Genomic DNA, 27,726 nt, shown 5'->3' on the forward strand with positions numbered 1-27,726 from the left:
GTTTCTGTATATGGTAACCATGAGCAATAATCAAAGATATTGGAGAAGAAAAGTGCCACTCATCAATCACCAGGTGTCCACCAGAAGTAGAGAGAGTTCCCATAGGCAACATCCTGGCTTTTTTCCACCCTAATTTTAGAAATTTCAAGGGACGGGGTTCCGATTATTTCCCTGGGGAGGTAATTCAACAATTTAATAAATGATCTTCTATTCTTTGCCCACAGAGCTCTCAAAAGTTCTCAGGGTTAAAGTCATCCCATTCAAGGTCATTTCTCATGCATCAGGTACAATTTTCTAAAACTTAATCTTTGATATTGCTCCTAATGTAATCGAGTAGTTCCAGCTGATACTGCTTTGCTATGTAACGAATTTCTTGGCATCTTTACATCCTAATATTTCTGCATCTTTCATATGGATACTACAGGAAACACCAGACAAGAAACATCAAACAAATATCCATGTCTCCATAGCCTCTTTTCATAGTATAGTGCTGCCCATTTAATTATCGTTCTCTTTCCTCATAAATCAGTTCTTATGTCATAATCAATCTTCTAGCCCATCTCTTAAAACTCTCCAGTTTATTTTTATTTTTCTAGCAAACAGTGGCACTTACTGCATGAAAAGCACACACGCCACAATGAGGTTCTGCCTTTGAGAAAATCTGTAACAAATCAAACCGGCAGCAGAACAGTGACCACTGCGATCTATCACTGATTAATTTCTGACTTTCTGTCTGCTATTAGGCTTATGTCACATCTATCACGATGTTTCCCATGTTCAATTTCCCCAATACTATGCATTACAGAACACTTTGTGCACACACATTTAGTTCATAACCTCCAGGATAATTTTTATCTTATTTCTTGTCAGTATTTCTAATTTCTCACAGATTTCATATAATTTGCACATTTTTATCATTTTAAATATTTTCAGGATATGCAAGTCATTCACAGTTGTTAGGTTTATCTTTTCTCCAGATGAATGGCAAATGTAATGTACAATTAACTGTTCTGCCACCAGCCTCAAAGCAATCTCAGCTATAGAATTAGTGTGATTTATGGATTTAAATCCAGTGTTTCCCAAACCTAACATGCACACAAATTAACTGGGGTTTCTGATCAAGATGCAGATTCCAATTCAATAAGTAGGGAGAGAAAGACAGAGAGTTTGCATTTCTAAAAATCTAAAGACGAAACATATGCTGCTGGACCATGGGCCACACATTGAGTTAGAAGGTTCTAGACAGATTCCTAATCATGAAACAGTAAATCTCTGCCTTACTGGAATAAATTAAGTCTGCTGTTTCAAAACTAAGGCTTAAATCAAATGAAGTCTAAGTAGGATGTTGTAGTAAAAATATGGGACATTTATGGCTTAGTCTTAAAGTAAAATAGTGCATTTCCTATATAGTAAGATACAGGTAAAATTTTACTATGGGTGAGACAATTAGATGATAGATAGATAGATTGATTTTTTTTTAAAGATAGCATATTTTTGAGACCTTGGTTATATAAGGTCTGTGGATTAACAGCAGGTTCCAATAGCATATTGTGAGTCACATAAACACTCTTCCGAGTTCTGCTCTCACAATAATAAATAAACGTTAAAGAGTGGATCGACATAGATGGAGACATGGATGGAGCTGGAGAGTATTTATGCCAAGTGAAATAAGTCAGTCAGAAAGAAAAATATCATATAACTTCACTCCTATGTGGAATTTTAAAAAAATATTTTATTTATTTATTTGACAGAGAGAGAGGTCACAACTAGGCAGAGAGGCAGGCAGAGAGAGAGGAGGAAGCAGGCTCCCCGCGGAGCAGAGAGCCCGATGCGGGGCTCGATCCCAGGACCCTGAGACCATGACCTGAGCCGAAGGCAGAGGCCTAAACCACTGAGTCACCCAGGCGCCCCTCCTATGTGGAATTTAAGAAACAAAAGAGCAAAAGGGAAAAGAGAGAGAAACAAACCAAGAAAGAGACTCTTAACTATAGAGAACAAACTGATGATTACTGGAGATGGGTGGGGGGTTAGGGGAAATAGGTGATGGGGATGAAGGAGGGCACTTGTTGCAGTGAACATTGAGTATTATATGGAGGTGCTGAATCACCACACTGTACACCTGAAATTAATATTACACTCTATGTATGTTAGCTAACTAGAATTTCAATAAAAACTTGGGAGAAAAAGTTACTGTACTCTTTTTACTTTCATAAAAATGTAAAAGAAAAAAACACTGAAAGCATGGATAACTCTTATTTATCAAAAAAAAAGAAAGAAATGGCAAAGAAATTTCAAAGCAATGAGCTACCTCAAAATCACTTCTCCACTGTGAGCCCCACAAAGCCATGCCGAATTAAGGGCAAGGTAGCAGAGGAAGTCCTGGGGTCCATTTAAGGGGTTTAGAGAATATAAGCAGAAGGCTGATTCATCACTGGGGCATCATGGAACCTAGAGACCACAGTAAGCTTTGTAGTATATTTTGGTGCTTATGTTTGGAAACAATTATTCTGGGAACTGGTAGTTCTTAATGACACTGCATTGAGAAAAAGCATAAGTCATGGAAGGCTGAAATCTTATTCTTTTTTTTTTTATGATTTTATTTATTTATTTAAGAGTGAGAGAGGAGAGAGTGAGCACAGAGGGAGAGAGAGAGGGAGAAGCAGACTGAGCAGGGAGCCCAACTGAGGGCTCCAGCCCAAGACTCTAGGATTATGATCTGAGCTTAACCAACTGAGCCACTCAGGCGCCCTGAAATCCTACTCTATCTTACTTATTCTGGTATACAGATATCCCTATCACTCTAAGCTCTAGCATATTTTAATTGGGAGAAAAAACGGAGCAATTAGCAAAAGTCTTATCTCCTACTTTTTTTTTTTAAAGATTTTATTTATTTATTTGACAGACAGAGATTACAAGTAGGCAGAGAGGCAGGCAGAGAGAGATAGGAGGAAGCAGGCTCCCTGTTGAGCAGAGAGCCCGATGCAGGGCTCGATCCCAGGACCCTGGGATCATGACCCAAGCCGAAGGCAGCGGCTTAATCCACTGAGCCACCCAGGCACCCCTCTCCTACTTTTTTTTGGTGATAAAGCCAGCAAGAGTGGGAAAGAAATTAAGGATTCCATTTGGGAAAGCACACAAAGGGTACTATTGGGCAAGATGTTACCTAAACCACCTGAAACACAAGGGACTATCATCTCTAAAGACTACTGATCTCCCAAGCACCTTGCCTGACCCAGTCTAGTTCATCTGACCCTGACGAAGAATTGTTCCTTCCTAAAAGGAACATTTTCTACCACTTACTCCAACTTCGATTCATCTTATTCTCAGATCCTCAATAAGAACAGTGGCTGCACATAGTAGGGTATTAATATTTGTTGCATAAAGGGAAAATTATTTCCAACCGTTCTTGGGCTATTTCCCTTTTCCTCGTGAACAAACAGTATGAATTCCTTTATATATTTATCTACGTATCCCAGGTTTCCATTTCCTATCATCTCATCTTTGTGGCTTTTCTATTAAGTCCTTATAAACTCTCAGCATGTCACCCGGCAACACGGAGCACACTGATCCTACGTATATAAGACCCTCGCTTTACTCTTTCACATGGTTGGTGTCAACCACGTCTACTTCAGATTCTTGGCAATGTAATGAATATCATAGTCTTTAAGGCCTCAAATAAATAATAAAATACTAGGGCAAGAGAAAACTTTATAGAGTTTATATATTTCAAGCATCTCAATTTTATAGACGGAAATCAAATCTAGACCAGTTATCTCTCTTGCCTCAAATCATGCAACTAATTAGTAGAAAAGCTAGAACTAAAACCCCAGTTTTTCCGGCTCTTAAGTATAGAGAACAAAAGGAGGGATGCTGGAGGGGAGGAGGGATGGGAAGATGGATTAAATGGGGATTGAGGAGGGCACTTGTAATGAGCACCAGGTGTTGTATGTAAGTGATGAATCACGAAATTCTACACTAGGAAGTAATACTACACTGTATGTTAACTCACTGAAATTTAAATAAAAGCTTGAAACTATAAGTAAATAAACAAATAAAAATAAACAAAAAAATAAAAATTAAAGCTAAAAAACAGTTTTAAAATTTTATAACGTGTTTTTCCATTGTATCACATCATGGTTATTTTTCCAACAGTAATTATTTTAAGATAGAATCCAGGCAAATGTAATTAAGACCAAACATAACTTCTATACACTCTAAATTAGAAAAATAAAGTCTGTTTTTAAAATATATTTTCCTTGAAGACAGGTGGACAATACTTTGCAATAAACCTCATTTATGGATTACTTCAACATAAAAAGCATATATTTTATTTAAAGCTTCTCAAATATGCTTTTAATGCTCTTAAAGAGTGTGTAATTAAAGAACAAGTATTTAGGGTAAAAGGCATCCCTTTAGTCTTGAATTATTGTTGTACATTTTAAGGGAATATATATTTTATTCTAGGTCGTTCTTTGTTAACTAAAGCTGGCTCAAAAATACATAGAAAAGATAATCCCTTCCCTTTAGTTTTCTCAATGTATCCCAACTAATTATCATTCCATGGAGTAGAATATATGACATAGATATAATCCTGAATATAATAGTGTATGATCCAAAATTCTAGAAATTTTGATCCAATTCAAATAAAATACATATCACTCATGTATTTCAGAAATATATCAGTTATATGAAAAAACAGTACATTCCTAATATTGCAAATCCTGAAGCTGTGATCCAAATTCTTTTATTTCTCATGCTCAGACAGAAGCTGCTATTTCGAAATCTAAAATTCCTAATCCTTTGAAAGCAGCAGCTGTTTCTGAAGTCTAACTCTGCCTATATACGTATGCCCATATGTATGTGTACTACCCAACATGACCCCCGAGTCATGTCAAAACAATAGGAAATCATACACTCACAGATTTCCTGGAAAATATATGAATTCTAAAGTCATCCCAAATCCAAGAACACACACCAATGTAAGTCCATACCAGTACCTTTATGTCTTGCAAATGTATATAAAAGTGCCCTTTACAGAGGCAGTTCTCATCAGATGAGAGATCAAATCTTTTTAATCAACACTAACAAAAGATAAAACCCCTACCCACATTGTCCAAAGGCAATAGTATTTCTTTGTCTTGATTCACAAATATTGTTTTTCACTAAAAAGGGATATTCTTATCACAGCACTTATCAGTCAGAGCGAAGTAAGGAAGGACTGATATTTTTGCCCACAGCCTTACTCTGCCCTTTTGACCAGGGGCAGCTGTGATTATTCTCCTATTTAAAACTTTGGTGCAGACAGCTTGGCTGAAGGGGCAAACTGAGCCCCCCCACTTGCAGGAGCCCACGCTGTGAAGGCACAAGCATCTATATCATTGCCAGTCTTGTCATCCCACTGAAATAAGCCAGGGCACCCGTCTCCCCTCAGTGCCCAAGAGGCTGCAGAAATTCCACACTTTACAAATTCAGAAAGGGACAAAGGAAGGGCACAGGAGCAAGTCAACAATCAACTGACATTCCTGAACCTCCGCCAGAGAGCCAGCAGGTTCAAGAGTGCTTGGCCAACAGGGGTGGGAAGCCATGGAACCATCTTTTAATACACTGAGTGACAGCGCAAGGAGAGTGTTTTCTAAGTGGAGTACGGAAAAAGCTCTCCATCTTCTAATTCATGTCTTCACAGGGACAGTGCACTGACTACTATACATGACATTAAATACACTATGTTCTACATTATTTTATAATGCCTTAAGTTCTAATACACATAAACATCAAACTTGAGCAGGATACCCTTTTAGTATTACATACAACTTCTTTAGATCATGGGTATGGACAGCTTCCCTGGTCTGGGTGAGCAAGTGTTAAGACTTAGCATGTTAAACTACACAAGAGCTCACTTCATTAACATGAGTAATGTAAAGTCCAAACAGTGACCTATTAAACCAGAATAATGACTGCCAGAGAGAAGAAAGTTCATGTTAATAAATAAATGCACCAAATTTTGTGGCCATATTCTCTTCTTTGAGACCAAATGAAAAATTTCTATTCAAAAAAGACAACATTCCCATAAAATCCTAAAGCACCAGCAACTAGGGACACGGGACCAGGACATTTTTCTCTACCAGAACAATGAAAATGTTACCATGGAGGAATATTAAAAATTATAACAGTGCTCACTCGAGTGCTATAATTAAAACTGTGTCAACATTTTGCTTGTAAAACAGATTTTTCAAGGGAGGTCGCACATTACCCATTATAGCTGACTATAGACATGTAAGACACAGAGGCTATTTTTTCCTCTAAGAAATATATTTCAATAGAATCAAATCTGATGAGGCCCCAGATTCATATATTGTCAGAAAAAAGACTTGACATATTTTAAAAAGAATATTCAGGTTAGTAGATATGATAATAACACATATTCTTTCATTGTTCATTTAAAACTTTATGAAGTTGGAGACTAACAAATGCTCTTATTTTCATCTTCAGCATAAAACGTGTGCCTGGTAATACTCTGGTTTCTCTTCAAATAGTATAAATCTTTTGCCTTTTACTAGAGATTACCATAAAGAGGAAGAATTATGAGGTTTTTTTTAGGGTTTTTAAAAATATATATGATGTCTACAGCTTACTCTCAAATGGCTCAGAAAAAGCTCTCGCTCTTTTTCTCTCTCCCATCCCTCCCTCTCTCTTCCTCCTCTTTCTCTCTTGATATGTGTACACACACACACACACACACACACATAAAGAGACATAGAGAGATACAGAGACAGAGAACACATGATAAAGAAAATGAGGTAGTTTGTTCAAGAAATCAGCAAATCATATGGGGGTTCTTCGTACTATTCTTTTTTTTTTTTTTAAGATTCTATTTATTTATTTGACACAGAGAGAGCACAAGTAGGCAGAGAGGCAGGCAGAGAGAGAGGGGGAAGCAAGCTCCCCGCTGAGCAGAGAGCCTGATGCGGGGCTTGATACTAGGACACAGAGACCACAACCTGAGCCAAAGGCAAAGGCTTAACCCACTGAGCCACCCAGGCGCCCCTCTTTGTACTATTCTTATTCTTTTTTTTTCTTTTTTTTTTTAAAGATTTTATTTATTTGACAGACAGAAATCACAAGTAGGCAGAGAGGAAAGCACAGAGAGAAGGGGAGGAAGGCTCCCTGCCGAGCAGAGAGCCTGATGCAGAGCTCGCTCCCAGGACCCTGGGATCATGACCTGAGCCGAAGGCAGAGGCTTTAATCCACTGAGCCACCCAGGCGCCCCCTATTCTTATTCTTGCAACTTTTCTTTAAGTTTGAAATTATTTGGAAATTTAAAACAGGAAAAAACTGTACCTGATAATCATCTTTATATATACTTTTACAAAATACATACCACAGAACATCAAAAGCAAAAGCCCTTGAGACTAAGGGTGTCTCCTTCCCCAAACACACAGGACAGGAGGAATCACAACAAAATGAGGCCTGCCACACTTAAGTTCCAAGTATTTAAGACAGCAAATAAAAAGTAACCTGAGGGTGCCTGGGAGGCTCAGTGGTTTAAGCCGCTGCCTTCGGCTCAGGTCATGATCTCAGGGTCCTGGGATCGAGTCCCACATCGGGCTCTCTGCTCGGCAGGGAGCCTGCTTCCCTCTCACTCTCTCTGCCTGCCTCTCTGCCTACTTGTGATCTCTGTCTGTCAAATAAATAAATAAAATCTTAAAAAAAAAAAAAGTAACCTGAGTTACCCTTTTGTTCAGTCCTATAAGACGATTTGTCACCAGGACTTTTTAAGGATTATATATCAAAATGAAGAGAAAATAAACATAGGAAATGAGATGAAGTTAGGATACTGTGATGTCCTTTCCACCTGTGAGAAATGGCCACCAGTTTGGGATGATCTTTGAAAATGTAATAGAAGGAACTGTACGAGTATGACTGACACTGGACCATCCATTTGGCTTCTCATCTGGAAAATAAGTGACTTGATGAGAGTCTCTTCTACCTGAAGGATATATGTCACCTACAGTAGTATTTTAAAATAGAATCCTCCAAACTTCCTATAGGTGGGAGAGGCAACCACATTTATCACTAGGTCTAGATTGCAAGCCCCAGCTTTCCATAGCACATATAGTTTTTATCTATATAGTTAAAATCTCTTTTTAGAAAAACAAAGCAATTTTTTTGTCTATAATTCTATATTCCCAAAATATATGCATGAGTGTGTGCACATGAAAGTGTGTATGCACCTAGGACTACATGCAGACAAGCAGTTTACACCATGGACTTTTTCTCCCTGGAAAGAGCTTTGTTCAGAGCATATTATCTCACTTAATGATTACCATCACTTGTAAAAATAAAACAATCTCAAAGAACACACATTTCAAATTTGTAAGACAACTGCTTAAAGGTACTATATATTTAAGATCTCAGAATGATGGGTGCCTGGTGAAAGGTCTGCCTTTGGCTCAGGTCATGATCCCAGGGTCCTGGGATCAAGCCCCACATCAGGCTCCCTGCTTAGCTGGGAGTCTGCTTCTCCCTCTCCCTCTGTCTCTCCCCCACCACGCTCTCTCTCTTTCTTAAATAAATAAAATCTTTAAAAATAAACAAGATTTTATATGTCAATGCAAATATTTTGCAAAACTAGTCACATATAATTTTATCTGAGGACTGTCTCAGGGAACTGTCTCAGGGAAATATAGATGGGGAACTTATACCAGGGCAATAAAGACAGCCAACGTCACCACTACCAATGATGCTGCAGGGAAAATGGAACCTACTCTTGGTCTCCTTATATGTTAGCAAAATACAGGAACAATTAGAAATCACTTTTTCTTCTTGCCCTCCAATGATCTGATAGAGGTCTCTAAGACAAAAAATAATACTCATTTCCCTCATCATTGATGGCATCGGAGTGTTTACTTGATGCTGGACTGATAACAATAAAATAAGTAAAATCTTAGTATCTACATATTTATATGTGAGGTCCTTCTGAATATCGAAGCGACTTTACATGTGGTCAGTCTTATATCGTTAGAACAACACAGGAAAGTGAAGGAAGGCCAGCTTGGTCAACAGAATAAAACCCTGCTACCTCCCATTGACAACAGGGACTGGGGTGACCCTACACGGGTCACAACATTTTGTATTCTTTCCCAACTACTGTACGCAATGAGGATGGATTATCAGGGTGAAAGCTGAAATGGCCAGGAAAATGTGATGCTTTCTTCTACCACTAATTGGAATGTGCCCATAGAGGTAAATGTGATACAGTAAAATGGGAGGTTGGACTTGATGTCTAAGACCTATTTCTGCAACTTAACTTATTTGGGCATTTATGAAAAACACTAGCATACTGAGCCTCAGCTTCGGCATCTGTAAAACAAGGATGATGTTAGTTACATCACACAGGTCTCCACAGGACTCAGGGAGATAACATGACAGTGCTTGGCAAACTACAATATTAGGCCATATACAGAATTAATATGATGGCAAGGTGCCACCAAAAGATGGAACTAATCCTCAATTCAATTATCCTTTTCAATTCATGATAAAGGCAGCCCATTCAGACTATTTTTACAGAACACCATATTGCACAATACTGGTATAAATTTCAAGAAATCGTTGTAATTGATAAGAAATTTGCTACACAGTATTAAATACCTCACATGCTATAAAGTGAAAATAAAAGCATGATAGATAATCTGTTGCAGATTATGAACTAGCCTTTATGATGAGTCTGTTTTCACAGAAATGGGCTTAGTAATTCTCACTCAGTAATTTAAGGCCTGTGGCTTTGTTCAATCCCAAGTCAGAGAAGAATGAATGCATGGAAGGAAGGAAGGAAGGAAGGAAGGAAGGAAGGAAGGAAGGAAGGAAAGAAGGAAGAAGGAAGAAAAGAAGGAAGAAAGGAAGGAAAAGAAAAGTGAGATATAGACATAAACCTAGTTTTTCTGCATAAAACAGTGTATATTCACTTTCTTCAGGTGCCTTGAGTCTCATTAAAAATACTTGAATTCATGTCCATTAAGTCCCCTCAAATCTCAACTCAGTTCACTAGGTAACAAGGAAAAAAAAAAATACACACACACACACACACACACACACACGTCTATATATCTATATATAGAGAGAGATACATATAAACTAAGCTATCAGGCTTGAGACAACTGAAATAATGATTGATTGAGCTGATTTCTTTTTGTCTTGTTGCTCTGAGGCAAATGATATAACCATGAATCTTTTCTTTTAGGTTTTTTTTTATTCATCCATTCCTCAATCTCTTGTTGAATGCCCATTATGCGCAAAGAACTTACTTAATTCGTGAAAAAGAAGATTCTAATCAGTTCACATACATACATTCTAATTTGTCATTCACTTCCAAGCTCTATTAATACGATAAAACTCAAGGCTTACTCTTGATCTCAAGTATCTTAACATATCCCTAAAAATATACACACAGAATATTCGAATTAAAGGAAGAAAAATCCTGCAAATTTGGAATCCTGGAAATTCTGCTATTGTAACCAGATTTTTGGACACATGCAAAAACCCTCTTTTAATGTTGCTATTTCCTCCAAGAGTGTTTTAAATATTGCTGGTACATGCATACAAGTTTTATGGTTTTTAAAAAAAGCTCTTTAATTTGTAAACATGCCCTGGAGCATCCTGAGAGCATCAAGGCTTTGAATATTTCTTTATGAACTGATTCAATAATAATGAACCAATAGCAGGTTCACTGGCACACAAACTCCCCGCCCGAAATTAAAACTGTAATGACTAAAAGGACCTCACAGGCTTAAGCAGCTGCCCCAAGTCACCAATACAGAGACAGTCAAATCCCCCAGACAAAAGTTACGATGATGGATTTAGATGTCCCCAAAGTATCTAAGCTTGCATTTAGGGTTTTAACGTTGGCAGCCTCCAAAAAAAAAGAACATTATCCTCAATGGTCACTTTCAACAGTAATCTAGAGCTACAGAGCGCAGTGATTGCAGTGGGGAGCCCCCAAACTGAAGTGTATGACTAAACATGGTTGGGGGCCAGGCTCTGCTATCAAGGGGATGAAGCTGACGTTCCGGGACTGGGAACCCAGAGCCTATATTCTCGGTGAGCTGCAGAGAATACACATAAACGTGACGCTCACCACTGCCCACCTTCACTATGGGAATTTCAGCTGGGCTACTGACGTTTAAACAGAATATTTCGCACTGTGGTCTTTAACAACAGGATAAAACAAGGGCTGTGGCAACGGTGAATCTTCTATTCACCCCTTGCAACAACACTGAGTATAATAGACAAGTAATATTTTTGTCAAAGAAGATATGTTCTCCCGCACAATTATCCTCTGTTCTTTGGCCAGTTAAAGTAGCTTAGAGAACCAAGTCGTAATAGTCACGTAAGGAAGACAGATGTGTGGGAAAACAGGCTCAATGCAGGAGAATCGGTGGCTTGACAGTCTCAGAGGACTTGGGGGCGATAAAGGGACTGCAGTGGTTGAGGAAAGGAGGATAGGGGAGCAGCCATTCCAGGGGCCACCCTGGGAGAAGGCTGTTTCAGCCCCAGCGCCTGGCACCCAACTGGAAACCTATAAGTGTTTGCTGAGCAAGAAATGGTGGGAATTGAGAGACTACAACTGGGAGAAATCACAGATCTGAGACATTTTTATTATGTTTGAAGGAAAAAGGAGTTTGAAGAGCAAGGGGAACTTTGAAGGTGGAGTTGGAAGAACTGAGGAGGAGAGAGAAACTCATCCAATGCCCTGGCCCAGCCCCAGGATCAGAAGAAATGCTAGCACAGGTCAGGAGATGGAATGTGAGGCGCTCTATAGAACCTTCTCAGGGGGATATCATGACTGAGGGGATACAATGTTGGTGCACAGAGCCAACGTGAGAGCACGGCAGTGCGAATGTGGTGGAGGGCTCATGAGGACACAGGAAAAGCAGTCTATCTGGGACATTAGTTTTCCACCATTAGATATAAGGTACAACAGATGAGGGAACAGAGGAACCCAGTCAGGCTTAACCCCACAAAAAACCTTGAAATAATGAGCTGTATACTTCCTTTAAGAAGAAACAGTCTTGGGGTGCCTGGGTGGCTCAGTGGGGTAAAGCCTCTGCCTTCGGCTCAGGTCATGATCCCAGGGTCCTGGGATAGAGCCCCACATCAGGCTCTCTGCTCGGTGGGGAGCCTGCTTCCCCCCTGCCCCCCGCCTGCCTCTCTGCCTACTTGTGATCTGTCTGTCAAATAAATAAATAAAATCTTCAAAATTCAATTTCTCTTAAGCATTCACCAAACCACCAATTTTAAAAAAAAGGAGGAGAAGAAGAAGAAGAAGAAGAAACAGTCTTTGGGTAAGTCCACTGAATTTGCAAACATAGTGACTCTACAAAATAAAACCATTCATTGTCCCAGAGGCCATAAATTAATATCAAAACTGAACCTCATCCTAATTTTTTTAAATACCAGAAACTATTGACTGATTTGACATTTCTCCCCAATTACCTTTTAACTTCCCATTACTTCAGCAAAACAAGACATAACTAATTGATAATTTTACTAAGCATCCCTGAGGGCTGTTCTGTCTGTGCTGTCCATAGAGCTAAACAAAACTCATCACTCGTGGTCCAGTGTGGCAAAGAATCTGGTGAGACCGTGTGTGTGTGTGTGTGTGTGTGTGTGTGTGTGTACTCCCAATCCTATTCTCATTTCTTTTTAAATAAACATTTTAAATAGCACTGTTGCTTAAATAAGGACTGCATTAAGACCGTAACTGAATTCGATGACTTAATTCATTTTCGGAGCCTCTTCAGGTGAGACTGAATTATCACTTACTGGCTCTCTTTACCATTCAAAAATGAACAGCTTACTAAAAAGAGAAAAAAAAAAAAACCACACACACACAAGAAATAAATAATGTGAAACAGAATCCTTGAAGTGAAATTATAATCATTATGATGCTGTCACCTTAACATCTATAGACTTAATTGTTTTACAATCGACTTGACATGAGAGAAAAATGTCCAAGGCTGGGTAGAAATACGCTGCTGAACGTTCACTGGGGGGAAGGACACTGAAGACAGCCCAAACGCAAAAGCAGAACAATGAGGCTCGCTCTCGGGTGTCTGATCCAGGAGACCGGTGTTTGCAGCTGGGAGACAGCAATAACGGTTTTTATTTCTTCTTTTCCGCTATTGAGGAGTGTAGTGAGCCACATACTGTAAACACCAACCTTAGGAGGTGGCCACCTAGGCTTCTGACAGCAAGGTGATACGGTGCTCAACGGATACAAACTGATCGCTGCAACTTCTAATAACCTCCATAGTACCACAGACACATTTCTATCTCCCTACCTCTCCTCCAAGGTAGGTGTCTCCTACCCCACCCCAAGAAGGAGGCGAAAGGAGGAACGCTGCGACTGGAAACAGAAAGGCAATGCGTGGTTGGGAGACAGGCGTCGGGAGGACGGCCGCTTCGCTTCCACAAACGTGCCCGCCTGAATTTCCCGGGCTGGCTGGTTAGTATCAGAACCGGAGCAGAGCCTCCGTGCTAGCCGCTGCATTAGCAAACCGGCCCCAGCACCCCTGTCGCTCACACTTCCCCACTGCACAATCGGGATGGAAACATTTGCTCTATTGGAAGGCGGTGATAAGGATGGATTTTTAAAGTTTCCATTTTTAAGTGAAAATGAAAGAAAAATGCTCTTCTAGATGTGTTTTGCCTTTGAGCTCCATTTGAAAAAAAGAAAAAAAAAGGCAGAGAAAGCTGCTGTGAAGGTCACCGAGTGAAAGAACTTCCTCAGGGCACAGAATAAATTAAATCCCAAGGAAAAAATAAAATGTGATTTCCAGAGTGTGAGGCACAAACTCCAAATGACAATGATTGACAGCCAAACTATATCCGTGCAATATCCAAGACTGCACGTTCTCATTTACCTCAGTGTAGCCAGCAAGCGCCCATTAAACATCCGTCTGATGCCCAAATTAACCTTCTTGGCAAACTGAAAGAGGCACAAACTATCATAATCAACCTTTCATTATCACAGCAGCCTCTAGTTAAAGGGTCAGAATAATTGTGCCATCAGAGCCTTGATTGTTTTCAATCAACAGACGGCTGGAGTGACAGCTCGGTGATGGAGGGGTCTGATGAAACCGCACCAGGCCTAATCAGAGCAGATGAAAGGAAGGCATGATTGGTGCAAATGAACAGTCGTGCCTCTCCTTTTCATTTACAATCTGAAATTACTCTTAAATTTGTGGGGGTTTTTTTTCCTCCCTTATGAGCACCACTGAAAGAATGTTTGACTTATTATGAGTTCTGACAGTGCAGAGTTATAAAACACAGGTAGGGTTATCAGCTGAGGCTTTAAGTGGGTATTCAGCATAATTCTAACAAATTCGCTCTTGAAAAGCACAAAATGACTAAAAAGGCTCCCAATGACCTAACCTCTCAGCGCTGTTTGATTAACGGACCCATTTATTCCGCTGGCATTCTAAATGATGAGAAGATAAAACCGAGGGCAGAAATACCCTGGAAATGTTTTCTCTCGACCCTCTGCGCTTTTGCTCTTGTACCAGTTCCTCTGCCCTAGATCCTTCCTGGCCTCGAAGAACACATTACAGTCTCAAAAGCACTCACCCATCAGAGGATACGTGTCAAATAGGGGTTGTTGTTGGCTGAGGACATGAAGCTATGTTGGGAACCACAAGAGTAGGAAAGAGACTGGAACACACCTAATGTTCATATCCAAAAGAACATCTGGGAAAAAGGAATATGAAATTCTGTGACAGGCTAGGCTGAACTTGCCCTAAAAGGAAAACTGAAACAATGTAAAACTGTATTTACATAGTGGTTATTGGGTTGTTTTTTTTTTAAGATTTTATTTATTTATTAGAGAGAGAAGATGAGCAGAGGGGAAGGGCAGTGGAACAGGGAGGAGCAGACTCCCCACTGAGCAGGGAGCCTGACCTGGGGCTCGATCCCAGGACCCTGACACCATGACCTGAGCCACAGGCAGACGCTCAACCGACTGAACCACTCAGGCACCCCCCCATGCGGCAGTTACTGTTAACAAATTACAGACATTAACATCCTTAAAAAATTTAGTGACAAATGGAATACACACTTGGACTGGCACAAATAAGCTTCTAACTTCTATTTTTCTTGCCCTGAATCTTGAGATCAACCAGCCAATTATGAGAGTATTAGGATTCAAGACAGTACTGTAACACAAAGGAAAGCCTTTTAGCGGCAAAGATGAATATGCATCTAGTTTCCGTCCGAGTGTCTCCTGGTGAGTGTGTGTACGGCATGAACCCCACCTGCGCGTGTGGAAGAGAAGGGGGGTGGGGTGGCTGCTGGCTCAAGATGCAGGGTAGTTTTTAACCTCTCCACTCAAAATTTTTACATAAAACGTAATGTCATTTTATTTGTTAGATTGTGAGTTGAAATAATGGCTGAGAGGCACCTGGGTGGCTCAGTGGGTTAAAACCTCTGCCTTCAGCTCAGGTCATGATCCCAGGGTCCTGGGATCAAGCCCCGCATCAGGATCTCTGCTCAGCGGGGAGCCTGCTTCCCCTCCTTCTCTCTCTGCCTGCCTCTCTGCCTACTTGTGATCTCTGTCTGTCAAATAAATAAATAAAATCTTAAAAAAAAGAGAAAAGAAAAGAAAAGAAAGAATGGCTGAGGGATATATGATTAACAAACAGTTATTAAACACAGCCCGAAATTTTCCATGCAATATTTAGCAAAATCTGTTCCCTCATATCTAGACATCTTTTATGAGTCCATGGGTCACCACAAATGTACACAGATTGTGCAAAATTCCCACAGTTCTACCTACGTGAAATATACTTCAAGCAGGATGTTGCTGATTGTCCTATGACTTTCTGCAGCACCTCACAGTTTGTTTTGATTGTTTTTTAAGACACAAACCGCAGAGGAAGCTATCCGGCAAAGGGTTCCCTCACAAGTATTTTTCAAGGGCCCATACTCTCCGGTGGCCACTTTACTTCCCCTGGGCACAGGCATCTCCAGCAAGCTGTCCCTGCGACAGACACTCCATCATCACTTGATGGATCGTTCTTCTCCAGTGTGGTATTGGCTTTTTTTTTTTAATTTTTTTTTTAAGATTTTATTTATTTATTTGCCAGAGAGAGATCACAAGTAGGCAGAGAGGCAGGCAGAGAGAGTGAGAGGGAAGCAGGCTCCCTGCTGAGCGAGAGCCCGATGTGGGACTCAATCCCAGGACCCTGAGATCATGACCCGTGGCTCTTTTTTTTTTAAAGATTTTATTTACTATTTGAGAGAGAGACAGAGAGAGTGAGAGGGAGAGAACACAAGCGGGGTGAGGGGCAGAGGGAGAAGCAGACTCCCTGCCGAGCAGAGAGCCTGACCTGGGGCTTGATCTCAGGACTCCAGGATCATGACCCAAGCGAAAGGCAGATGCTTCACTGACTGAGCCACCCAGGTGCCCCGTGGTATTGGCTTTCTAAGGCATGACTTCCTTTGCTCAGAAGGCAGTCTGCGTGTTGACCAAAGAGGAGTGACTTCAGGATACTGACCACATAAGGAATTTGAAACAGGATTTCCCAGGATTTCCAGGATCACAGAGCATGAAGACGAAATCCAAGCCAACCTGGGTAAGTGCCTATCCTAACCCCCAAAACCCAAGAAGTACGGAACTGACTGTTCTCACGTATCACACAGTCTCTCTATGTGGCCTAAATCTTGCAAGAAATGAGGAAGGCAAAAAGATTGTTCTTCTTTGGCAAATCTGATAAATCAACCCCTTTGTTTATTATTTAATTGGGTCTCACGCCAAACAGTGAATAGTCCCAGAAGTGGGCAGAATACGAAACCGCTCACAGTCCTCCACAAGTCCAATGTCATTCTCACAGCCAAAGAGAGGGATGCCTAACCTGTGTTCGCCTCTTAATGAAGTGCTGTCCTTTCTGGATGGAGAGGTTCCGTTTTACTTTCAGCTGTGAGTAATTTCCCATTGTGATTGGCTGACTTATAGTCAATTTAGTATAATTAATGCCAAATTACATTGTAATTCACATAGAATTACAAATTAAAAGCTATATTAAGAGCAAATGAATTAATCAAAATTAATGATATTATGCTCACTTGTTTTAAAGTGTTAATAAGATAGGTCCTTCTAAAACATTTAAACTTCAGAGCACCATCCATCACTCCTTCAATTACCTGATTTCCTTGTGTGGTCAGAGGAGGTAGCTTGTGGGCATTTCTCATCAACAAGAACACACACAAAGATGTGTGCACTCCACCTCTAGCTTGCCGGGCTCCTTTTGGCTTCTATCCTTGAAGCATAAGTAATGTCTGTGTCATTTACTGACACTGATATGTAATATTCCCTCTAGACAAAAGGAAGCAAGGTCCAGATTTTTAAAATATTTGTTGATATATATTTTAAATGAACATTTAATGTATTATTTGCTTCAGGGAGACAGGTCTTTGAACCATCAGTCTTACAGCACTCACCATTCACAGCACTCACCGTAGCACATACTCTCCCCAATGTCTGCCACGCAGCCATCCCTTATCTCCCACCCCCCTCCACTACCAAACCCTCAGTATGCTTCCTGAGTTAAGAGTTTCTTACGGTTTGTCTCCTTCCCCTGTCCCATCTTGTTTCATGTTTCCCTGCCTTCCCCCCACGACCCAGCCTCTGAAATTCCTCATATCAGGGAGATCATATGATAATTGTCTTTCTCTGATTGACTTATTTCACTTAACATAATACCCTCTAGTTCCATCCACATCATTGCAAATGGCAGGATTTCATTTTTGATGGCTGTATAGTATTGTATATAATTACTACACCTTTTCCATTCATCTGTTGAACGACATCTAGATTCTTTTCATAGTTTGGCTATTGTAATGTACAGAATTTTTGATATCTACCTCTAGAATTCATAAAGAATTGTTTTTTCCTAAGAGGATTTTTCTTCCTGGTTATGTTTTGTCAGAACGTCAAAGTCGGTTTCCATTCCTCCAATGTACCACCCCAAGTCACGAAGTGGTGGTCAGACCAGGGAGTAAAACCTCAACCCAGAGAATGTATGGCTCTGTAGCATGGGCACAAAAGAAGTCTGAGAATTATCTTTATGAATGCTGCCGATGACTGTTATCTATTCTAGAAAAGACACCCTTCTCCTCCAGATGTGCCACGTTGAGGTGTTCTTTATTTTTACTTGAAACTAAAGTTCTGGAGGCAGGAGCAGGAGAAGCAGTGGGTAGGAATGTCAGTATTCAACAATCAATGTCAAGGTGTCTACATCTCTTTCGAATACAAATAATTTTGGAGCCTCTGCACCACTCCATGGTTAATTTTAGATCTTGTCCCTTAGAATGCCCAGAATTGGAAATCTCTATGGTCTCTGGGGCCTCTAGATACTCAACTGGCCCATAAGGAATCCATAAGGATTCCCATAGAAATAGTCTGGGATGCAGGATATGGGTCACAGACTTCTTTCTTCTGCAAAGAGACTAACATTTATCAAGTTAATAAAAATTTAACTTTTCTCTCCTTTTCTCTTAAGCCCCATATTTAAGCCATCACCCAACTGCTTTCTGATTTCTGCTACTTAAATTTCTAAATTTTTAATGTGTTGTTCATAAAATAAGAATATCATGATTACTCATTTCCATTCATTCCATCCAATTTCCAACAGCCCGCAGACTTCCCACCACAGTCTGTACGGCTGCAGCAAAAATAATGGTGCTCCAGGTTCTCTTTCAAACTGATTTAAATCCCTTGATGGGATTTTAAAGCGATCCTCCCTTATGGGACTTCTCTTCCGCTTCCTACTTCATCACCTGTGCCTCGAAGGAATGCAGGGGGGCTCCTTGCCTCAGCCACAATTCTCTAGTCACTTCTCTTCATCCAACCACCTAGAGCCGCAATTTTCCAGGCTCTGATAAAGAAACACCCTTGGCTACAATTTCTCTTACTGCTTTTATTGGAGTCCTGTTTGTGACTTTCCACAAAGCCGTTCAACAGGTGAAAACGAAAACTGGTAATTTATTAGGAAACGTATACAGCTAGATTACTCATTATAGATAAGTAGAACCTCTTCGACGTATGAAAAGACATGTCAGGTACTTTGAGTTTCTGTTTTCTTAGGGATGTGATATATTTCAAGAGAACACAGTGCAACCTCCGTTGAACATACACTGTGAAGTGAGTCAATCCCTTGCCCTCTGTGAGCTTTAGTTTCCTGACTTGTTGAAATTTGGGTAATATTTGCTTTCTCAATGTTAACAGGCTAAAGACAGACTCAAGTGAAATTATGTATGGAAAAATGTTTTTAAAATATGAAGCTTTCTGGGATTGTAAAGAATAGTTATTGTTGCTATTTTTAATGAACTTCTGTGCTGAGCCTCAGGGTTTCTACCTCATATATAGCTTAGAGTTGGGTTTTATTTTTAAATCCCTGATAACCCAGGTAGCAGCAAATATTACTGCAGGCCACCAATGCAGAAGTAATATTCTCCAGCCATCTTTTTCCTTTGCACAGCAGCAACAACAAAGTATCAGTGTGGAAACAACATGAATCACAGTGAAAATTAGAAACTGAGAACATAAATATGTCATATCTCATAAATCACCTTGTTGTGCTGTTGTGCTCATTTAAAAAAAAAAAAAAGAGGACAAAAACCCCCGATTAATTCATGAGAATGGCAGCACACAAATACAAGTTAGGTCTCCTGTAATTTCTGATAATCACGGCCCCTCACAGCTACTTGACGACACACAGCTCTAGTGTGAGGATTAGCTGAAGCAAAGTCCCTCTGAAATGAGTGTGTCATACATCTTGCAAAGGTGCACAGCCCAGGCAGAGAACGGCAAGGCCACCAGTCAAGCTCCTCTGGAATGTGTCCTCCCTGAGGAATTAGCTGCCTGTACATCAGGACAAATGACTAAATACACCTCCGGAAGCTCGGAGCACCCAACCCTGAACTAAGAGCGCTGCTCAGTGTCCAGCTGGGGGCCCTCGGAGAATAAAACCTCCTCTGGGCACAGCACTATTTGGGATGCAAAGGAGCCACAGTTTGTTCTCGTCCCTAACACCGGTAAGAACGAAGGGGAGATAACCTCCTTACATTTGGAGTAAGACCGTATGTAGCAGGGAGGGAATGCCAGATGTTTGAGGAAGAAAATCGAGAAATGGTACACGGTTAATTAGATTAAGGAAAGGGAAGTAAAAAAATAAAGTGGGATACCATGAAGATACTCAGAAAGTACCTATCTGAAAAAAAAGTAATGCCCCATGAGTATATGACATTGAATTGAGGAAGGGTGGCAATATAAGGAAAGATTATAGTCTCGTCTGGGGATAAGAGTTTTCAGGCCACAGCATTATTCCAATCCTAGTTACCAAGATTCAAGTGTTAAAAATGAGAATGCTGCTTACAGAACTTTCTGATTAAATGACCGCCCACAGTCTGATTTCTTTGAGGTTTGCACTACACAACACTGACAGAGGTTTGCAAAGCAGTTTAGCGGGTAGGGACAATGAACAAGAATTAACAATGAAGAAAACAGTGAGGAAAAGGGAAAGGGGTGCTATGTCGTGTTGAAATGCCCAAACAAAGCATTTCATTTTCCAATGTACCTAGATCATGTCAACAAGCGCCAAATTAGCACATTATTCGGCACAGGTCCGTCCCCACTGGGAAGGAATCAAGCATGGCAGGAAAGAGTAGCAGGTGGGAAGCTTCACATCAGACTGTAAGATCCATGAAAGCCAGGCCACGTCAGTCCTTTCCACTCTAACTGCCCAGAACCCACCACAGAGTAGGCAAAAGCAGGATTCAATAGCGCACGATCGGGCAGGGCAGACACTCAACAGTATTTGAAATAAATGAAGGGAGGAATGAAGTGCGTGCCATAGAGCCAAGTCAGAACCAACAACACGACACAGACATGGGGCAGGCAGGCTTGGCCACTATCCTTTCAATCTCTGGGAACCGCAACAGAAAACATAAATGATCCAGCCCTTCCAAAATTCTTTTAAAATAGCAAGAGGGACGCCTGGGTGGCTCAGTTGGTGAAGTGTCTGCCTGTGACTCAGGTCATGATCCCAGGGTCCTGGAATCGAGCTCCACATCGGGCTCCCTGCTCAGCCGGGAGTCTGCTCCTCCCTATGCCTCTACCCCTCCCCCTGCTTGTGTTCTCGCTCTCTCTGACAAATAAATAAATAAAATCTTAAAAAAAAAAAAAGCCACTGGGTTAATTTGATACACCTCTGTATCCATCACTCCCAAGTACTTTTGAGCTTCCACTCTGAATTTAGAAGCTATGGACCAAAGTAGGAAGGGCCCAAGATTAGAAGACATGAATTTGATCTTTAGCCTTGTTACGTCCATTTTTCCATTTGCACCCCAGGACAACAAAGCAATGATAAATGCAGAAGCATTCTTGAAACTGTGATAAGATATTCAAATACGAAGTATTACGGCAGTACTGTTTAACACAGAGTACTGTTCAAAGTCCTTGTTTCTCCCTGGCCAGAAGTACATTTGGGTCAATTTATAAAGTAAGAGATAAAAGATGAAAGCTGTGTATAAGACTAGTGTCTCTACTTTCTAACCATAAAGGGATAGTCGCTTTTTTGTTTGGGCTCACCTTTTGGGATTCCTTCTAAATCAAACTGTAAGTGGGTGGTTTTGTGGTATAGATAAAAGCCTGGAAGGGGCTTGTCAAAAACACATGGCATCTAAGGTTGTTGACTACTCTAAACAATGTGTGACTCGGGTCCCTAGAGATATAAAGTAAATGTGTTACTAACAGTATGACTTGTGGAACCAAATTTCCCACAAAAATATAAGGGAAAATGCAGTTCTAAAAGGCCAAACTCAGGAGCACCTGGGTGGCTCAGTCACTTAAGTGGTCGACCCTTGATCTCAGCTCAGGTCTCAATCTCAGGGTCATGAGTTCGAGCCTTGTGTTGGGCTCCGTGCTGGATATGGAGCCTACTTCAAAAATAAGTAAGTAAATAAAAATTTAAAGAAATAAGATAAAAGGCCAAATTCATTTTATACACCAATTCCTAGAATAAACACAGCCCAGTGTAGGAATAGTAGGATGTATTCTTACCCATTCGATACATTTTTATATTCAACATATTTTAATATGAAAACTCCACATTATTGTTTTTATTTATTATTTATAGAGAGCAAGAGACCAAGGCAGTGTTCAATGCAAACATACAGGCACAACCTCTGCCTCTGGGGACACACAGTCAAAGACAAATGGAAACATGATTACCTCTAACCCCAAATCAGGGTACTCATCCCTCCTGCAATTCTAAAGTAGAACATGACCTGGGTAAAGGAGACTGTCCCTGCTGAGATCTGATCCCATTTAACATCGGTGATGTGACCACTGAATTATTTGTTTAAAATACAAAAGGAGAAACCCTCAACCCAAGGTTAATAATGACAGAAAGCATTAATGTATATATCGTTCTTATAGTAAGTTCTCTTCACTGAAAAGAGCAATCAGTAAATAAATTAATAATTGAGGAAAAAACAAAGTTCTCCACATTCAGAGATAAAACTAAACTAAATCTCTCTAATCCAATAGTAGAATATTTCTGGAAAGATTTTTACCCCAGGATCTAGCATCTAACACCATACCTAGCACATAATAGGTGCTCAAGAAACAGTCACTTTTATTTCCATCAACTATCTTTATCCATTTTAAAATATCCTTTTTGTTTCAGAGATGAAATAATAACCCAGAAAACTGAACTCATGGTTTAAAATCAGGGGCACCTGGTTGGGTCAGTCAGTTAAGTGTCCGAATTTTGGTTTCTGCTCAGGTCATGATCTCAGGGTTGTGAGACAAAGTCTCTCTCCTTCTGCTATTCCCCCCATTTTCTCTTTCTCTCTCTCTAAAAATTAATAAAAGAATGAATGAATAAATAAATAAATATTTTTTAAAAATTCATAAGGTTCCTTCTTATTTGGGGTGAGGCATGGGAGAGGAAAACCAAGTTAACAAACATATACTTAGCCTTCCACACTCCAGCATGGTTTTGGGCATTTCCTAGGTGCTCATAAATGGTGATGGACAGAGAACCACATCTTCTCCGTGTGCTAGCAAATGTAAGAATTTACATCACACTTGGTCTTTATCCACTCCCATGAAAAGTGATCTCTGAGCCTTCATTCTGGTAAAAGAGAATCCGGGTAGAAGAGGCAGAGAATGCATTTTCCTCAGGAAAAAACTGGATTAGCCAGAAATTCCTATGAAAATGAAAACAGACCCAATACAGGGGAGTGCTATGGAATGGTTTCATTTTTCACTCAAGTTTTTTTTTTTTTTTTAAGACTTTATTTATTTATTTGACAGAGAGAGATCACAAGTAGACAGAGAGGCAGGCAGAGAGAGAGAGAGGGAAGCAGGCTCGCCGCCAAGCAGAGAGCCCGACGCGGGACTCGATCCCAGGACCCCGAGATCACGACCTGAGCCGAAGGCAGCGGCCCAACCCACTGAGCCACCCAGGCACCCACTCAAGTTTTATAGCAGGACCCCAGCTCAGAAGTCTGAAACTCTATGTTGAAGCTAACAGGGAAAATTTAACAAGACCCTACTGAAACAAAGTCCTATGTTAGAGCTAAGACCCGAAAGCCAAATAAAACTGGTGGAGATTTACCAGGTCACGAATGTATGTGACCTCATGCCCCATGTTTCCCCTCCAGCTGATTTGCTCATTTTTAGTCTCCTGTTTCTTTGAGCCCCATAACAAATTTGGTGGGTTTCATCTGGAACCTAGAAATCCCTGGCCTTGAAACATCAGACTAAATTGTTAAGCTGAATTTAACTGAATTTTTTAAAAAAGCATTTTTCTGAGGGGACTTCAGTGCCCTTATACATTAACGTGTGTATATAGTGCAAGTCTCTACGTTACCCTATGAATGTTAAGAGAAGTTACCTAACAGGCCAAGTAGTTTCAGGGAAAAAAACCCTTTATGGGATGAAGAAGCCCTCTGTGAGGGAAGAGATTTAAAGTTTAAAAAGGTCAGATGGGGGAGAAGAAAAAAAAAAGAACAAATATAAGGCATAATCTTGGGGGATTCCACACACAGAATGATTATCACAGCCTGCAGCACATTCTATCAGGAGAGGAAGTGGGTAAGGGACAGCAGGAGAAAGTAAGGAAGAGTTTGTTCAGTGAGAGTAATTGAAAGGTTCTTATGACATCTTCAGAGACAGACTGCGTGAAATCTGGTAAATAATGAAAATGAGACCTTTTACCAAAAGAAAGGGGAGGTCCCAGATTCTATTATCAGTTGACAGTGGAAGGAGCATATGTGTAAAACATGTGTGCACGTGTGTGTGTGTGTGTGTGTGTGCGTGTGCGTGTGTTTACTGGGCTCTCGCCTTAAGTTACTAGTTGCACATAGTAAGCAAAGAGCACTACCCCTCCATCCACTTCTCTATTACCTGTCCTACTTTGTGTCAATTTCCTTTCTCCTCTCCCACCCCTTGCTTCACTGTTCTTTAAGACATGGGATGGGGATTTGTCAAAGTCAATGAGCACTTTATTACAGGGAGAACGTTCCGTAATGAACAATTCAGCAATTTAATGAGATTCTGTAGATCTGTCTCCAGCCTGTCCATCAAGATTCACTCCTATAAAGCACCCTGACACTAATCCTCTGGCATACCCAATCTTCACCCTGGGCTGAATATTAGATTCTTCCATGGTATATTGCATTACTAGTATAACCTCAGCAAAAATGATGAACTTAACTATACTTGAGGCAATATAGCTGGTCTGATTTAATTTTTCTCTATTGGGTTGAGTATGAGGGAATTACTTATTTACTAAGATAAAGCCAAAACAGTTTCTTATTGCCTGCTGAATGCCTAAATTGATCATATTTATGTGAGTCTTGTAATTCTTTCTTGAGGACCAAGTACAAAAAAGATATTGCCTGCAGCAGAAAGCAGTTTTTAAAATTCTACATGATAATATTGGTAACCTTTAGAGAGGCAATTATGATAACTCTTAAGTGGACAGTATGGAATTTTTTTTTGGATACTCAGACATCTGCACATTATGTCTCTGGCAGTCCTTTCAACCATGCCACAAAAAGAGATAGAAGCCATAAGGATGACTAGCTCAGATCTCAATTCAGTTAGAAATAATTAAGTGCAAACTCATTCCAAGTCTTTCTTTTTCCCTTTGGGGAGTGAAGAAAAATTTGGCAATCTCCCATTTTGAATTGACCAGAAAATGTTGATGATTTGCATTTATAGGGGAGAACCACAGGTAATTATAATTCATACCAAAAACTCATCCTGGGGCACCTGGGTGGCTCAGTGGGTGAAGTCTCTGCCTTCAGCTCAGGTCATGATCTTAGGATCCTGGAATTGAGACCAGCATCGGGCTCTCTGCTCAGCAGGGAGCCAGCAGCTTCCCTGCTTCCCCTTCTCTCTCTACCTGCTGCTCTGCCTACTTGTGATCTCTCTCTCTCTCTGTCAAATAAATTAATAAAATCTTTAAAAAACAACAACTCATCCTCACCAACTTTTGACCTCTGCCTGAACAAACATTATCAGAAATACCTAAGAATCAGAATAAAATATGGCTTATTCTTTTTCCTTACATTTTCTTTGTCAAGATAGCATGGAATAATGGAGAGATGAGGGCAGGTGTCTGCAGACATGATCTGTAGGATAGCTCTGCTCTCTAACCCTCAGGAAGGCACTGAAACCCCATTTTGCTCATCTGGAACACGGAGTGATAACAACTATCCTTCAAGCCCACTGTGACAATAAGTCAATAAGAAGAGTCTGGGTCCTGGAAGGCCCTCACAGCACCACAGCTCTTATCCTCAGTGGGGGAGCAACAGTAAAGAAGGAAGTTGCTAATTAATGTAATACAAAGAGAGAAATAAGGGAGAGAAAGACATCAGGAAAACTATCAGTGAGTAGAGTCAGGTGATGGATAACTAACAGCTACCTCTGCCTGTCCTGGCCAGAGTTAGAGTACTCTCCATATGTCATTTGCTAAAATACCAGGAATTTAGTGTCCAATCAGCTAACAGATAGATGACTTTGTATTTTCTCTTGTATTCTGTATATAAATAGCATGAACATGTATATAAAAAAGTATATAAATAAAATACGTATTTTATTTGTTTTTCTCTCACGTATTCCATCTATAAATAAATTGATCCTGAAATCTTGAAGGTATAACACGATGGTGAGCCGGTGTTCACAGAGTGAGGTGGGCAATGTAAAACGAAAGGGGTAAGATGGGCTCGGACTGTTTCCCAAAGACACCACCTGGATTGTTCAAGTAAAGCCAGTGGGGATGAGCAGAAAAGGATTTAAACTGAATAATCAACTCGAAAACACAAAACATCCTCCATCCCCTAGACAAAGGATGTTTGAAAGAATGCTACGTCAGGAGAAAGGCAGGGTTTAGGAAAATGGCCATGAATGCAGAATGAACTAGAGGTGGAGACTGCAGTGCAAGAAGAGCTTCATTTCATTTAAGGTCCCAGCTGCTCTCAGCTGCAACAAAGAAATGGTTCTGAATTGTTTACAGGAAAGCCCAGAATCTATTCTGTTTCCATTGGTCTTAAATATGCATATATGGCGCTTGACAATCCGATTTTCTCATATTCAGTTTAAGGAACTATCTTCACTGGGAGAAAAGAAATTCTGGACTCTTTCTGATGTAACCCTCCACCCCCCTTAGGGTTTTGGGAAGCCCCAGAGAGCATCTGAGAAACTACACCTCTGAGAGCTCGAGTTAAGCTGAGCAGGGGCTGAGACCTCCAAGCCCTGAGGGCTGGTGTTCTCCAATCACTTGCCCACCAAGGGAGCATGACTTCTGACTTTGACCCTGAGGAGAACCAAACCAGACAAAATAATTATCATTGTTCCTCAACTGTTCAACTTTTAACCATTCCAAGCCTTTCCCTGTCAAAAGAAGACCCATGCAGAGCGCCCTTACCTGCCAGATCTGCGCTTCACTCAGGGAGGTCAGGCGGTCGCTCTTCAGAACCTCCTGGAGCAGACAATAAGGAAGCGTTAGAACGTCGTCTGGGCGACTCTTCAGGAGCTCAGAGAGATGTTTCACTAAGAAATCGATCACTGCCTTCTCCAGCAAAGTGAGGTTAAAGAGGTCAGCAAGTCTGTACAGATCCAAGTAATTAAAGCTATTTAATTCCTAGGTGCCAAAAAAATAAAAATGGGGGGGAAAAAGATCTCTTAGAAATTAATCCAAGAAAGAGCAGGCAAGAAATTCAGACTGATTCACTAAGGTTTTTATGACAGGAGTGGGGTAAATAAGACTCCATTGATAATGTAAAAACAACAAAAAAAATCCTTTAACTATGACTTTGGCAGAGAACTGCATGTTCTAGAATTCATCATTTCTCCTTACTTTTCCCTCTTAAAACCCATATATTTAAAGACTTTTTTTTTAAGATTTTTAAATTTATGGGGCGCGTGGGTGGCTCCATGGGTTAAAGCCTCTGCCTTCGGCTCAGGTCATGATCCCAGGGTCCTGGGATCGAGTCCTGCATCGGGCTCTCTGCTCGGCGGGGGGGCTTGCTTCCCTCTCTTTCTCTCTCTCTCTCTCTGTCTGCCTCTCTGCCTACTTGTGATCTCTTTCTGTCAAATAAATAAACATGAACTTGATCCCAGGACTCTAGGATCATGACCTGAGCCAAAGGCAGACGCTT

General features: G+C 40.6%; 1 protein-coding gene and 1 non-coding gene across 10 annotated transcripts in view; one reads left to right on the forward strand and one right to left on the reverse strand.

Moving 5' to 3' along the window:
* Positions 1-27,726, reverse strand: part of KLHL32 (kelch like family member 32) — a 261,906-nt gene that overhangs the window by 65,973 nt on the left and 168,207 nt on the right. For 5 of the 9 annotated variants that reach the window (XR_006818394.1, XM_046006175.1, XM_046006174.1 and 2 more), the window contains one exon: positions 26,994-27,209. The exons of 2 other annotated variants lie outside the window; for them this stretch is intronic. Coding sequence is in view for 5 of the 7 variants with exons in the window: in XM_046006175.1 (XP_045862131.1) it covers positions 26,994-27,209 (216 nt within the window). In the remaining 2 variants the exon portion in view is untranslated. Of the gene's footprint in view, positions 1-26,993; positions 27,210-27,726 lie in introns of those variants that run through there. 2 more of the 9 variants (XM_046006177.1, XM_046006181.1) reach the window with 2 other exon arrangements.
* On the forward strand, positions 6,510-6,624 carry LOC123942844. Its single transcript, XR_006818481.1, has one exon. It is a non-coding gene; the product is annotated as a U5 spliceosomal RNA (small nuclear RNA).

This window comes from Meles meles, chromosome 5, assembly GCF_922984935.1.
Source record: "Meles meles chromosome 5, mMelMel3.1 paternal haplotype, whole genome shotgun sequence".
In the NCBI taxonomy this organism is placed as follows: domain Eukaryota; kingdom Metazoa; phylum Chordata; class Mammalia; order Carnivora; family Mustelidae; genus Meles; species Meles meles.